Source organism: Bubalus kerabau, chromosome 15, assembly GCF_029407905.1.
Source record: "Bubalus kerabau isolate K-KA32 ecotype Philippines breed swamp buffalo chromosome 15, PCC_UOA_SB_1v2, whole genome shotgun sequence".
Classification (NCBI taxonomy): Eukaryota; Metazoa; Chordata; class Mammalia; order Artiodactyla; family Bovidae; genus Bubalus; species Bubalus kerabau.
In genome coordinates this window covers 74,692,797-74,708,547 of record NC_073638.1, presented here as the reverse complement: position 1 = coordinate 74,708,547, position 15,751 = coordinate 74,692,797, and the positions used below count along the sequence as shown (strand labels likewise).

At 42.6% G+C, this 15,751-nt stretch overlaps 1 protein-coding gene across 4 annotated transcripts in view; it reads right to left on the bottom strand.

The window, feature by feature from the left end:
* ALKBH3 (alkB homolog 3, alpha-ketoglutarate dependent dioxygenase) overlaps positions 1–15,751 on the bottom strand; it is a 41,966-nt gene that overhangs the window by 14,850 nt on the left and 11,365 nt on the right. For all 4 annotated transcript variants that reach the window (XM_055549349.1, XM_055549352.1, XM_055549351.1 and 1 more), the window contains 3 exons: positions 14,269–14,372; positions 12,620–12,708; positions 3,367–3,576 (listed from right to left, as the gene is read on the bottom strand). In XM_055549349.1, coding sequence (XP_055405324.1) covers positions 3,367–3,576; positions 12,620–12,708; positions 14,269–14,372 — 403 coding nt within the window. The remainder of the gene's footprint in view (positions 1–3,366; positions 3,577–12,619; positions 12,709–14,268; positions 14,373–15,751) is intronic.

The following is a 15,751-nucleotide window of genomic DNA, read 5'->3' as shown; positions in this document are numbered from 1 at the left end:
AGGTGGTGGGGAGGGGAAGTAATTTTAAAACTGTATTCACTAATGCGTGATTATAATTTCAAATATATTAACCTTCAATTTCCCCATCTTAAGCAAAAGTCAGAATTGAAGGAATATACAACTGCATCAAATTCAATCACAGTTAAGACTATGCCAGAAGCAAAAACTTATTAATCAGTAACCCAACATACTGACGGAGAAGGCGATGGCACCCACTCCAGCGCTCTTGCCTGGAAAACCCCATGGGCGGAGGGGCCTGGTGGGCTTCAGTCCGTGGGGTCGCTGAGGGTCGGACACGACTGAGCAACTTCACTTTCACGCATTGGAGAAGGAAATGGCAACCCACTCCAGTGTTCTTGCCTGGAGAATCCCAGGGACGGGGGAGCCTGGTGGGCTGCCGTCTGTGGGGTCGCACAGAGTCGGACACGACTAAGCCACTTAGCAGCAGCAGCAACATACTGACACATTTGCATTTCTTCCCATATCTGTTTCCTTAGCCAACTTTGTTTCAAGATCTCAGACAAATTTTCTTACTTATCAGATAGGTATTTTCATCAAATCAGCTACTACAGTTATAGTGCAAATTCCCCTGCTATTGACAGATAATTAAAGGGATTGAACCACATTTTCGGTGTTTCACGGCCTGTGCTTTCACTCTTGTTCATCAAAATAGACTCTAAGAAGCCTTGAGAAGACAGTTTCAGTAAGTATGGTCAGTGTCTCTCTTAGAGATTTTGTTCCAAATGGTTGCCCTCAGACACAATGCTAAGTGGTAGTTACATTTTCTATCCACCCATTAACCTATAATATAACTGAATTATATTTCCAAGAAATAATTCTTGATCACCATGAATATGTTCTCATATGAGAAAATGGCCTTCAGCTGCCTAGAGGGGAAAAGGAATAGAGGTATTCTGGGCACCAGAACACTGTTAATGCTTCAGTTCAGTTCAGTCGCTCAGTTGCGTCCGACTCTTTGCAACCCCGTGGACCGCAGCACGCCAGGCTTCCCTGTCCTTCACCAACTCCCGGAGCTTGCTCAAACTCATGTCCATTGAGTCGGTGATGCCATCCAACCATTCCATCCTCTGCCATCCTCTTCTCCTCCCGCCTTCAATCTTTCTCAGCATCAGGGTCTTTTCAAATGAGTCAGCTCTTCGCATCAGGTACTTCGCATCAAGTATTGGAGTTTCAGCTTCAACATCAGTCCTTCCAATGACTAACGCTTAACAGTTGGAAACTGCTTGTACAGTAAAACTAATTATCCTACAAAGCATGCTTCAGGAATTCTTAACCTTAAAATCTGGAAATAGGCCAAAAAATGTTTTTTAAAAAGGGTGATGGTGGTGGTGGTGGTGAATGTATGTGTAGAGAAAAACGATAACTGAATACTTAAATACTTGGCAACAAAGAAAGTCACTGCAAAGAACCAGAGACTCGGCTTACACCAAAGATTATCCTGGATCCACCAGAGTTTGCTGTCCACTCAGAAAGCTGGAAGGATAACCCTGGAAGGGAGACAGAGCACTAACAGGGGCCAGATCATCAGCTCCAGGAGGGGAAGGATGACTTCATCTCACTTACTCATGGCTATAATCCCAGCTCCCAAGACCAGGCCTGGCAAAAAGGTGGTGTTCCGTATGTCTGGCTTGAGGGTCTGAACTTTAAAATAAGACACCTGGTGTTTCTCTGCCATTCACACAGCAGAGGACTTATGAAGGGCAGGATGAACTCCTCATATGTGCGAACGTAGGATTTAACCAAGTGGAAGCCTGCATATAAAAGCTAACTGTGCCTGAAAGGAACATGGCAAAGGCTGGGGAGCCTGCTTCTTAGGCGGTTCTCCCTGGTACACTGAGACTGTGAAGCTAGTCAGAGTGCCCAGGGAGCAAGTTCACTCAGGAAGTCACCGGCAACTGACAACTACCCCCAATCCCCGCCAACACAGACCAAAGCTTCTGTGTAAACAAAAGCAAATACAACCCCATCGATGGAAGATATGCCAAGGAAAGGTGCTTAATGGAGTAAGTGCAAAACAACACAATATGCTTCAAAATACCATGTTTGGAAACCCAAATACATGTCAGGAAAACAGCCCAAGAAGTATATCTGATGAAGAACAGACACAAGCACTGACTGCCTGATAATTACACGGTCTGGATTAGGTCATACTCAAAACACAGCCCTGTAGGCCGTCCACACTGACTATGTCTGGTTTAATGTTATAAGCTAAATGATTGGGAGCCTTGGTTTAAAAAAAACACCCACATGCAAATCCTGGAAATAAGATAATTTGGTAGAGCTTTGCTCTTTTCTTAGAGTTCCTAGTATCTTTCTATCTATTTCAGTCCTAAAGTTCTACACTTCTTGATTAAACACACACACACACACACACACACACACACACACAAAGAGCCCTCATACCCCTCCAACGTATTAAAATATAGGTAAGAGCTGGGCTGAACAACTGAAGTTATTCTACAGTTTAGTCACTGCTTGTCTAGTCACCTGGCTGGAACTTCCTCTCTGAAAGAGGTACGGTTCATCTGGATTTTAGGAACTGGCTAAGAAGGAATGGGGATGAGTGCGGTTCAGTTCAGTTCAGTTCAGTTCAGTCGCTCAGCTGTGTCCGACTCTTTGTGACCCAATGAATCGCAGCACCCGGGGCCTCCCTGCCATCACCAACTCCCGGAGTCCACCCAAACCCATGTCCATTGAGTCGGTGATGCCATCCAACCATCTCATCCTCTGCTGTCCCCTTCTCCTCCTGCCCTCAATCTTTTCCAGCATCAGGGTCTTTTCTAATGAGTCAGCTCTTCGCAACAGATGGCCAAAATATTGGAGTTTCAGCTTCAACATCAGTCCTTCCAATGAACACCCAGGACTGATCTCCTTTAGGATGGACTGCAGTACTTCCTTTCAAAGAGGACAGGCAACACTGCCATGAAGAACACTTAGTTAAAATAAAGGCTCCTGAAGAAGGGCATCTTCCCTGAGCCTCCTTCCTTTCCCTTCTTGCCCCTACTCACTCGAGCTCTGCCTTCCAATTACTTGAGTAATGAATAATGTCTGTCTACCCCCATTTCCATGAGGACGGTGACTGTGTCTGTCCTTTCCACCAATGGAAATAAGCCTCTGACACCTGGCACACGGCAGGCAATTTCTGTTGCAGAAATGAATGAATGGCTTCTTTGGAAGTCAAAAGTTATCCACAGGATATAAGCCATCAGTTGAAAACATTTCATCAACCAGACACATACTGCAATCCCCTAAATCTGAAAATAGGAGCCTTTTAGGAGCCCGGCTTTTTTCCCACAGATCATTAGATAGCGGGAGGAAAAGAAAATAAATAAAGGGGCTACTCACTGGCGGGGGCTTCTTTCTCATCTCAAACATGCGTGTGGCACCAAAACTGAGTGAAGCGATGGTGGGGCACCTCCCCAGTGAAGGTTCGTCATCGCTGTGCCAGTCCACGCTGTCCTTCTCATTTCGGTAAAGATTGCAAAGCAAGGAGTTGAAGGTGTGGCCAGTGTTCTCTTCAATTTGGTTCTTCAGCGTGAGCAGCACAGGATGCCACTGCAATCAACGGGTCAAGAGAAGGGGCAGACAGTTTACATGAGATACAAGGTGGCAGTCACAGGGAAAAACAGGAAGTGCAAAATCAGTCACGCTATAAACAGGGGCTTGGAATAAGCAAACCATTTGAAACGTAATAAGGCCAGAAGAGAAGTCGCATTCTCTCCCATTATGTCTATTCTGAAGGAAGCTGACCTCTGCGGTTCTATTAAGGTGCTAAATTTGGTGTAGCAATGTCATGAAGACCAGGCCTATCCTCCCATCTCATCCTTTCCATGTTAAACGTATGACCCTCCAGAGAAGTAACTGTCCGTGCACTCTGGGCGGTCGCCTCAGTAAGGCATGGAGGTGGCACGTGGAGCAGGAAGCCTGCTTTGTCACCAGGGCTGAGGAGCCATCAGGAGTCGGCAGATAAAGACTCAAGTCTGAGGGTGAAAGAGCTCTCCTTCAGGGTGGCCCTCTGTTCCATTCCTGTGCTGTGCGTAGTCACTCAGTTGTGTCTGACTCTTTGTGACCCCATGAACTGTAGCCCGCCAGGCTCCTCTGTCCATGGGGATTTCTCCAGGCAAGAATACTGGAGTGGGTTGCCATGCCCTCTTCCAGGGGATCTTCCTGACCCAGGGCTCGAACCCAGGTCTCCCACATTGCAGGCAGATTCTTTACCGCCTGAGCCACCAGGATTCCATTCCCATTTTATCACAAGTGGCAAAATTGCTCTTTGAAAGGATATTCAATATTTCTAGAGTGGCAAACTTCCTAAGACCAGAACCCAGAGGGGAAAAACATTCTACAGAATGGAGTCATGAAATGGCTGTGAACTACAAAAGATTTAAACAGTCCACAGCCCTGCCTCCTGAGCACCGAGTTCATATCTGTAGTTTATATTCAGAACTCACCATCTTGCCATACATGCTTTAGGAAACTGTGACGCTTGACCTTAGGTTGCACTAGGGAGCTATAATCAGGGCAGCTCTTATGGTTCTGGTTAGAATTCTGTGTGTCTTGCCTTCCAAGAAACCTCAAGTGCTTTACGGAAGCTTCCTGTAGGACAGGGCTTCTCGCTCCACTACCAAAATGACTGAGGAGGGAACTCCCTGGCAGTCCAGAGGTTAGGACTCAGCACGTTCACTACTGAGGGCCCGGGTTCAACCCTTGGTTGGGGAACTAAGATGCTGCAAGCTACGCAGCACAGCCAAAAAAAATTACTGAGGACCCCAAAGAACTTCTACGTGTTTGAGTTATAGCTGTGACAGCTACCATGTTAAAAATTAGAACTAAAAAATTTTTAATTTTTGGTTAATTCGTTTAAAAAATAACAGCCCCATTACATGCTAACCCAAGTAGTATTTTATGAAAATCAGCTTTTTTCCAATACAAAAAAATTAGTGAGAAGAGTGGCACTCTTTTGCAAATCTCTTCAATGTCTGATTTAACAGAAGAGAGTTGGTTCTAATATCTGTTTCTGCATTCAATCTGTTAAAATGTTTTTGTTGACACATACAAAGAAAACTGCCTTCACACAGACATGTAGTTTGAAAAAGTTAGAAAAAAATCTTTTCAAATAACCATAGATATTCTTTGCTATTAAACCAAAGCTCAACTGTACTGATTTCTTAAAGGTTAGAGGCAATGTGGAATCTGAAACGACATCAACACACTTTTTATGTTATTACATCTAAATCCATTGGTCCAACTTGCACTTTGGATGGATCGTTTAATCTTGCATGATTCTGTAACATCAAGCACTGGTCATTTGGAAAATACTGGCTCACTGAGTCATGTAGATGCTCTTACTGCTGACGAGTTTCATTATACACCATAAAAAAGTCATCTCCATTAACATTACCACTGATCTCTTCAGAAAAAGCTAAGTAATGGGAAGGATACGAGTTTTTCCAGAATTCCTCACATTTCCTTGAAACTTCAACTTTTATTAGTGTCAAACTTTTATTAAATCCTGTCCATTGTTTTCCTAGAAGTGACACTTCACTCACTTATGAGAAAATGTCTGCTGAATACTCAAGTCTGAATAGTGTGTGTGCACCAGTTGCTCTTCCAAGTAAAATGGTCCAGGATAAAAGTAGCTAGTTCAGCTTCTACCGTAAACAATCACACACAACCATCATAAATCATTTGTAGCAGAAATGCCTTATGCATACTTTCCATTTCATGAAACAATTTTAAAAGATCAAGATTTAATAAAATAACGCTTATCACTTCTTCAAAGGACACCCTTGAATGAAACTATCTTTTTTTTTTTTTTTTTTTTTACTGGACGTGCACGTGGTAAAGAAAACAATGATTACTAGTACGGTCCGGTGGCAATGCCTTGATTCATACTGCTGCTGCTGCTGCTGCTAAGTCGCTTCAGTCGTGTCCGACTCTGTGCGACCCCATAGATGGCAGCACACGAGGCTCCCCCGTCCCTGGGATTCTCCAGGCAAGAGCACTGGAGTGGGTCGCCATTTCCTTCTCCAATGCAGGAAAGTAAAAGTGAAAGTGAAGCCGCTCAGTCGTGTCCGACTCTTAGCGACCCCATGGACTGCAGCCCACCAGGCTCCTCCATCCTGGGATTCTCCAGGCAAGAGCACTGGAGTGGGTCGCCATTTCCTTCTCCAGTGCATGAAGTGAAAGGGAAAGTGAAGCCGCTCAGTCGTGTCCGACTCTTAGCGACCCCAAGGCACCACAATTTTAGTCACCATTGTTTTTGTCTAGTGCAAACTCAACACAGTGAAAAATGTCACCTAGTCTTAGTAATCTCATAAAAATAATTTTGACCCTGTGGATTCCCAAAAAGAATTTCGTGGACTCCCTCCAGGGATCCACAGATTCTACTTTAAGGACTGCCACTCTAGGGTTTCCCTGGTGGCTCAGTGGTAAATAATCTGCCTGCCAATGTAGGGGATGTGGGTTCGACCCCTGGCTCGGGACGATCCCACAGGCTGCAGAACAACTAGGCCCATGTGCCACAAGCCACTGAGCCTGTGCTCTAAGCCCAGGAGCCGCAACTCCTGCAGCCCATGCACCCGAGAGCCGAGCTCTGCAACAAGAGATGCCGCCACAGTGAGAAGCCTATGCGCCGCAACCAGAGAGAGGCCCCCACTCTCTGCAACTAGAGGAGAGCCTGTGCAGCAACAAAGACCCAGCACAGCCAAAAATAAATAAATATTTTAAATTATTAAAAAAAAAGAACTGCCACTTCAGAGAACCCCTTCAGAGTTCATGTTCTGTGTTTTCAAGTGAAGAAATGTATGTTCAGCAAAGGAAAGCATAATATCATTCTTAGGTATATACCATGACTATTATCAGGTAAAACTTCCAGGGAGCATATGTGGGACTCAGCTTCACTGTCTTGTGGAAATCATGTTAAAAGCTGGCATTCCGTGTTATGGATAGCGGCATTACATTCTTAGCAGAGGACTTTCTTTATTTTACTGAAGTAACCCTGGTTTTTAACATCATATTTCGACCATGCACATGCGTGTGCTCAGTCGCTCAGTAGTGTCCGACTCTTTGTGACGCTAAGGACTGTAGCCCGCCAGGCCCCTCTGTCCATGGAATTCTCCAGGCAAGAATACTGGAGTGGGTTGCCATGTCCTTCTCCAACCATACAGCACGTTCAGCTCCACCAAACACTCAGTTTCCATCCGTCACCACACAGGTGACCTCCACCTGTTGTGCCCTCCATTCTGTCCCCTCCCCTTCGGTAACCACTACTCTGCTCCTTGTACCTGCATGTTTGGTTTGTTCATTTATATTATTGATTTTTTATATTCCACACATAAATAAAATCATACAGAATCTGTCCCTCTCCACCTGACTTATTTAACATAATATCCTCAAGGTCCATCCGTGGTCTCACAAAAGGTAAGATTTCATCTTTTTTTAAATGGCTGGACCATGAAGAAGGTTGAGCACCAAAGAACTGATGCTTTCAAACTGTGGTGCTAGAGAAGACTCTGGAAAGTCTGTTGGACTGTGAGGAGATCAAACCAGTCCATCCTGAAGGAAATCAGCCCTGAATATTCATTGAAATGACTGATGCTAAAGCTGAAGCTCCAATAATTTGGCCACCTGATTCGAAGAGCCAACTCACTGGAAAAGACCCTGATGCTGGTAAAGAATGAAGGCAAAAGGAGAAGAGGGCAGTAGGGGATGAGGTGGTTAGATAGCATCACCAACTCAATGGATATGAACTTGAACAAACTCCGGGAGACAGTGGAGGATAGGGAAGCCTGGCGTGCTGCAGTCCATGGGGCTGCATAGAGTTGGACACGATTTAGTGACTGAACAACAACATATATATAGACACACACACGCCCCCCACATCTTCTTTATCCATTCACCTGTTGATGGGCACTTAGGTTGTTTCTGTATCTTGGTTATTAGGAAAAATGCTGTGATGAACACAGGGGTGCACATATATTTTCAAATTAGTGTTTGCATATTCTTTGGATAAATAGCCAGAAGTGGGATAGCTGGATCATACGGTATCTCTATTTTTAATTTTCTGAGAAATTTCCATAATGGCTGCACCAATTAAATTCCCATCAACAGGGTATGAAAGCTCTCTTTTCTCCATATCCTCACCAGCACTTGTTATTTCTTGCCTTTTTGATAGCAGCCTTTCTAGCAGGTATGAGGGGATGATATCTTACTATGGTTTGGACTTGCATTTCCCTAATTAGTGATGCTGAGCATCTTATCACGTGCCTATTGTCCATTTGCCCTGGAGAAGGACATGGCAACCCACTTCAGTATTCTTGCCTGGAGAATCCCATGGACAGAGAAGTCTGGCAGGCTACAGTCTCCGGGATCACAAGAGTCAGACACGACTTAGCAACTAAACCACCAACACCACCACCATTATCCATTTGTATGTCTTCTTTGGAAAAATATCTATTCTGCTCCTCTAAGGCAGAGGATTTTAAGAAGTAAACTACAATAACAACAAACAAAACTTAGATCATTAAATAAATGTTATTAAACTAACCTACGTTCAAGAGTGAAATTCCACAATAATGTTATTAAGCTGTATTTCCTATTTATTTTATGGCTTTAAGCTATCTTTAACCTGTATGTGGGTCAAGGAGTAACACTTTCATGGAACAACTGACTGGTTTGAAATTGGGAAAGGAGTACGACAAGGCTGTATATTGTCACTGTTGATTTAATGTATATGCAGAGTACATTATGTGAAATGCCGGGCTGGATGAAGCTCAAGCTGGAATCAAGATTGCTGGGAGAAATATCAACAACCTCAGATATGTAGATGATAACTCTCTAATGGCAGAAAATGTAGAGGAACTAAAGAGCCTCTTGATGAAAGTGAAAGAGGAGAGTGAAAAAGCTGGCTTTAAACTCAACATTCAGAAAACTAAGATCATGGCATCTGGTCCCATCACTTCATGGCAAACAGAAGAAGAAAAAGTGGAAGCAGTGACAGATTTTCTCTCCTTGGACTCCAAAATCACTAGATGGTAACTGCAGCCTTGAAATTAGAAGACACTTGCTTCTTGGAAGGAAGGCTACGACAAACCTAGACAGCATGTTAACTTTGCTGACAAAGGTCTGTATATTTAAAGCTATGATTTCTCCAGTAGTCATATATGGATGTGAAAGTTGGACCATAAGGAAGGCTGAATGCCGAAGAATTGATGCTTTCAAATTGTGGTGCTGGAGAAGATTCTTGAGAGTCCCTTGGACTGCAAGGAGATCAAACCAGTCAATCCTAAGGGAAATCAAACCTGAATACTCATTGGATGGATGAATGCTGAAGCAGAAGCTACAATACTTTGGCCACCTGATGTGAACAGCTGACTCACTGGAAAAGACCCTGATGCGGGGAAAGTCATTAGTAGTCATTAAGCATAGTCAAGGATATTTAGTTCTTTCTCAAGGGCTATAGATAACAGTTTAGCCCCTAAGTCATATCTGACTCTTTTTGTGACCCCATGAACTGTAGCCCACCAAGCTCCTCTGTCCATGGGATTCTCCAGGCAAGAATACTACAGTGGGTTGCCATTTCCTTCTCTAGGGGATCTTCCCAACCCAGGGATTGAACCTGTGTATCTTAAGTCTCCTGCATTGGCAGGCCATTCTTTACCACTAGGACCACCTGGGAAGCTCGATACTGGGAAAGACTGAAGGCAAAAGGAGAAGAGGGCAGCAGAAGATGAGACGGTTGGACAGAATCACTGATTCAGTGACATGAACTTGGGTGAACTCTGGGAGGTGGTGAGGGACAGGGAGGCCTAGCATGCTCCAGTCCACGCGGTCACAAAGAATCGGCCATGACTGAATGACAACAACAAGCAGCTTATCTTCGTGGGGATAAAGATCAGATGTTAGAATCATACACTTAACAAGAAACACAAGAACGTAAAGGAGGATGATAGCTTTTCGGCAATGTAACTGAGAAACTAATTAGCACTTCCTTGACTTGCTTAGGGACTGAGCTAACACCAAGTCTGCATTATGTTTCTAAGTGAATATATTTTTTTTTCTTGGTTATTTTTGGTGGTGAAGTAAGTAGAAAAGGAGAAAACAAGGAATAATGAACTAGGGGATTAATTTAGACTCTCCAACCAATACGCTATATACAGATCCCGGAGAACTGAAAGTCTAAATTAAAATCCAGCGTCATCTCACTGTTCAGTGAAGACATTCTATCCTTAAAAGACATTTGAGGAAAAGAGTATGAGAAAATACAAGGACCTATTTGGTGGACTTCAAACAGTGTTTTGCAGAGACCCAGGTACCACAGAGACGCCTCTGGGACCACAGGAGAAGAAAGGAGGAGAGGTCAAGCTGGTGGGAATACCAGACAGTGTGGGTCCTCTTTTATTTCCACACAGTGGATTCATATAAGATTTAGCTTGGAAAAAAGACTAAAAGGGACTTCCCTAGTGGTCCACTGGTTAAGAATCCACCTTCCAGTGTAGGGAACATGGATTTGATCCCTGGTTGGGGGATAAGATCCTACATGCCGCAGGGCAACTAGCGAGCCCGCAAGCAGCAACTACTGACCCCATGCACTCTAGAAGCCACCCACCCACGCTCCACAATGACGGAAGCCTGCAAGTCACAACCAGAGAAGCCCCCACGTGCTGCAACTAGAGAGAGCCTGCATGCCGCAATGAAAAGCCAGTGCTGCCAAAAAAAAGACTAAAAGATGTTTAAGTACCTATGACTGAACCTCCTCCTGTGCTATGGAATACTAAGCTTGAGGTAAAAATAACTTTAAAATTAAACTAATATCCCCAACACATATACACACATTAGGGAATCTTCCCTTAAAAAATCTGAGAAAGGGACGTCTGTTTTGCTTTTGTTCCAGATGGTATACAAACTAAATCTATTAGCAATAAATACAAAGTTATGAGCCAGTCAAATTCAAATTAAAGAATTCTAATATGACATTATACTAGAATATGTTAATAATACAGCAAAATTAAATGTAAGTATATGAATAACTGATTTTATTTTTATAGTAAAATTCTCTACATATATTTGATTAAAAAGAAAAAAAAGACTAGAACCAAATCATTAGATGGAAGCACTATCCAAAATTTTAATATTCTTCATATTTATCTGCAGTTTCTAAATTCTCAGTAATAAACACATATTACTTACGATATAAGAAAAGGGTTGTCATTTAAACAATTCTTTTGAAGAGTTGTCAAAATGTCCCCAAGCATAAGTGGTCACTCTATCTCAGCAGACCTTACATGTCTTATGTTTAATCTAAAGCAGTGGTTCTCAAGTAGGGTCAATTTGGAACCCCAACAGATGTTTAGCAATGTCCAGAGTCATTTTTGGTTGCCTTGACTGGGTAGGGGGTGCCTCTGGCATCCAGGGGGCAGACGTCACAGATACTGCTAACCATCCTACAATGCACAGGACAACCTAACAACAAATAGTTATTGTGCTTGAAATGTCAGTGATACCAAGGTTGAGAAATCCTGTTCTGAAAGATTAGCTAGAATGAAAGAACTTCTTTCCCACAGGCTATTTAATCCTCAACTTCTCTGCTATAACTGTTGATAAGAAGATACACTAATTCTGACAGAAACATAGCCAGCAGTTTATGCTGGACTGGCCTAGCTCAATTCTCCTCATGTTTCCAAGTCAATTTCAGATATAAAGGGTCTCTCAGTACTTCCCTGGGTTACATTCTAAATGCAGCCTTAGAAACCAGAGCACCCATCCATCTCTTCATGTGAAAAAGTCATGTTCCCTTCAGTCAATATTTTATCCCTGAACATTTTAGTAAAATGCTAGTTTATGATAAGAAATTACTAGAAGTTCTAAATGTGCCACATTTCTCTTTATTCCAAGGCCATAAGCAAAAACTCCCTTTTCTTCAAAGTCTCCTTCAAAAAAAAAAAAACCCCATAAAAACCATATTATTATTTGCCAAAGGCAAGATTCCAAGGACTAAACAGAGAGCTATTTCTTGGATCTTAATTCCATCATCTGGATAAGCTTAATTTATACATTAGAATCTCTTTGTCTTTCATGGACATTTTTAAAAACACAAGAAGCAGAAGAGACAAGCCAAAGCAATGATAAATATGAGAACTGCAGCCACAGAATGAATACAAAGTCAACAAGAAAAGCAACAGATTTTTCTCACAAATGGGAAAAGAGCCTGAGACATGGAAGGAAACATTCTGACTTCACTGGTCAGTCGTAAGGATTTGGGACCAGAGCAAATGTGTACCAGAGACACACAAGGGCTATGGCGGAAAAGCTTGGGGAAGGGGGAGATCAGGAAAAGAGACCATTCATTTCTCTGAAATCCTTGCGTCTGGCTCTAGTTTACTCTAGTTCCAGTTTTTTCCTCATCCTCTGACTTCACCTGTGGATCAAAAGCACACCAATGGTGATAAGCACAAAGACTCAGTGTTTGAACTCGGAGGATTTTTTGAACTAGGATCCACCGCACAGCTCTGCAAGGTCATTTATTGTTATTTCACAGTACTCTACAGTCACAGTATATCGTCTATAAAACCATACCAATAACAACATTCCAACATACGTGAGGATTTGGTTCCATAGTGATTCTTGAATAAGTGTAAGGAAGTTCTCCATACCATGCTGTAAGTCTTGGTTGCTGGTAAGTTACATCTAAGAAAGAAAATACAGGGCCTTTGAAAGGGTTCAATGCTATTTTAGGTGTACCTACCGAGTGCCAACACCCTGCCTAGTAATGGATAAGAAGCTATGAGAAATACAAAGGAAGAGGCAGGATGGGCTCCGACCCAAGGTTCCACCTTCATAAAGGGCATGGGACTTCAGGAGTGGCATGGCGACAGCTAAAAGGATGGCAAGAGAGGGTATATGGCAGAACCAGTACGGGTACAGCTCTGGGGTGAGAATGGGTGTGACCCATTCGTGTCAGTGGTGACACAAACCAGAGTGAAGGAGTCACACCGCAGGACAGAAGGATTCACATTAGGGAGGGTCTAAGATGCAGGACATGGAGTCTGAACCCTGGTAGGCAGGAGACTGTGGCATGAGCGTCCATACAGGAAACAAAACCACCTGTTCACCCACGTGCCACCACTATCTAAGCCCTTTTAATTCCAAATAAAGAACAAGGTGGTCTGACCCACCGCAGCACATAGTTAATTTTAGTCAGAAGTTTTTGATGTCCACTTTATAATTAGAGAAGCAGCTACCCGCAGATTTGCTATTCTTCCCTACAATTGACTTCACACCACAATAACAATAATAATAAACGCAGTTAACATTCACTGAAGGCTTACTATGTGCCAAGCATTCTGTTAAGTACGTTGTTAGGCACTGTCTCATTTAATTATCACCACAACCTTGCAAGATAGGTATTATTATTAGCTCTATTTTCTTGATCAGAAAAATTAAGAATCAGAAAATTATTTAACTATCATTTGTCTAAAATAAACAATCACTTTGAAAGAGCCAGCAGTTGAAGCCAAGTCTGTCACCGAAAGCCCTGCTATAGAAACTGCTGGGAATTAAAAGCCTGCCCTGAAAGAGCTGACTCTCCTTATGATGCCTGTTACAAAAGTGATGCCAGTATACTTTGCCTCTTTCTCCACAGAAAATTTAAAATCACTCAATGTGCCAGGAAAAAAAAAGGAAAGATTCTATGCTAGAGCACCGACGCCCCCCAGTGACCACCTTTGGTATAGCAGGTACTGTTGCTTGTGTGGTACCCACTCCAAGCCAGGTAATCTTGACAAGCTCAGGAGAATACTACAAATGCTGGAGCTAAAGGAGACTTCTAGTGAAACTAGAGTGACAATAAAAAGATGATAAAAAGAATGTATGCCAAACAGAATCAGAAAAAAACAAGTTCTGGAAGCTTCTATGAAGAAAGAGGGAAGCTGGCACTGTCTGAAGTAATGAACAGTGATCAAACACCAAAGGAGATAAGCATGTCAACCACAGCCCAGCCAAACCAAACTTCCTTCCTCTCCTTGAAGGCCCACCTTCCGCTACACACTGAGAACCACGTGCTGTGTCTTCTGTGAGGAACACGCTTCCCTGTCCCCTTGGGCAAGTTCCTGCCCATGCTTAGGGTTCCAGTTAGGCTTTGAAAATCTGTGTACGTCTGGCTGCGATGCCAAGAAGCAAGGGGACTGGAAAACAATCTGGAAAGGAGGGCCAAACACCAACAACTGTGATCCCAAGATATCCACTTACCGTCTCTGATGCCGGTCCTCTGCTTCCAGGGAACATCCCGACAAAGCTGTTCAAACACTGAGTCGGCCTCTTTCAAGTCAACAAAACCAGGACACAAACACACCCTGGATGCAGAAAGAACAGTTACTAACTAAAGAACACAGAAGATGGGGTGGACTCCAACCATCAGCGGAGTAAATGAATCTGGACGAAGCTTCCTTTCATGGGTAGATGAAATCATCTTACCACACCCCCAGAGGGTGGTATCACCCAGATCATGATGCTCCAGATGAAAAACCAATCTCTGCCAAGTTAAGACAGGCAATAAAACAGGCAATGAAGGATGAGGAGGTACATGACGGCTTTCACAGACATGGTTCAAATACTACCCCAGCACTGCTGGGCTGTGACACCTGGGACAGGTTACTTAAGCTCTCGGAACCTTGGCTTTTCTCATCTGTAACACAAAGAAGATCACCTGACAGCGCCACTGTGAAAAGCAGAATAATACAATGCGCGGCCCTGTGTTGCTCTAGCAATTGAGAGTCTTCCGGGACTATGCCCACCGTAGGGAAAGCAATCATTCATAACTATAACAAACTAAAGATATCCAAGAGAGGATTTTTTATCTCACTGAATATACACTTATTTCAACAATGCCAAGTCAGCTCAGAATTGATTTGGATACCTTTTTTTTCCTCTCCTTTACTGAGGTATAATATAATATACTGTAAAATTCAATGTAGTGTAATGTCTTCAAGATTTACCCATGTGGTAGCACATTATCAAAGCAACATTTCTTTTTATGGTGGAATAAAATATTCCATTATATAGATATAACACCTTTTGTTTGTCCATTCACCAACTGATGGAGATTTGAGTTGTTTCTACTTTTGTCTGTTTTGAATGCTGCTATGAACCTTCACACACTAGTCTTTGTATGGATGTATGTTTTCATTTCTCTTGAATAAGATACCTAAGCCTGAAACTGCTGGGTCATATGATAAAGGTATGCTTAACTTTTTAAGAAACCAACAAACTTTTAAGTGGATTGTACTATTTTACATTCCACCAGGAATACAGGAAGGCTCTAGTTTTTCCACATTCTCTCTTATAATAACACTTATTACTGTCTTTTTGACTGTGGAAATTCTAGTGAATATAAAGTGGTATATCATTGTGGTTTTGATTTCAATGTCCCTAATATACTATTTTATTTTAACAATGCATTTGGATTTCTGGATAACTTTCTTAAGAAATGTTCTGAAAGACAGGAACATGCTCTTCAACAGCCTTGCTGGTAATAAATTTTCACTCTTTGAAGGTATGTTTGATTTTTTTTTTTAACAGTTTAACAAGGAATTTATTAATTTTAACCAGCTGTACAATTTACAATGTTTGATCTGAATTATTATTTTTTCCAGTTTTACTGAGATATAATGGACATACAGCTCTATATCCGTTTTCAGTGTAAAGCATAATAATTTGGCTTACACATACTGGG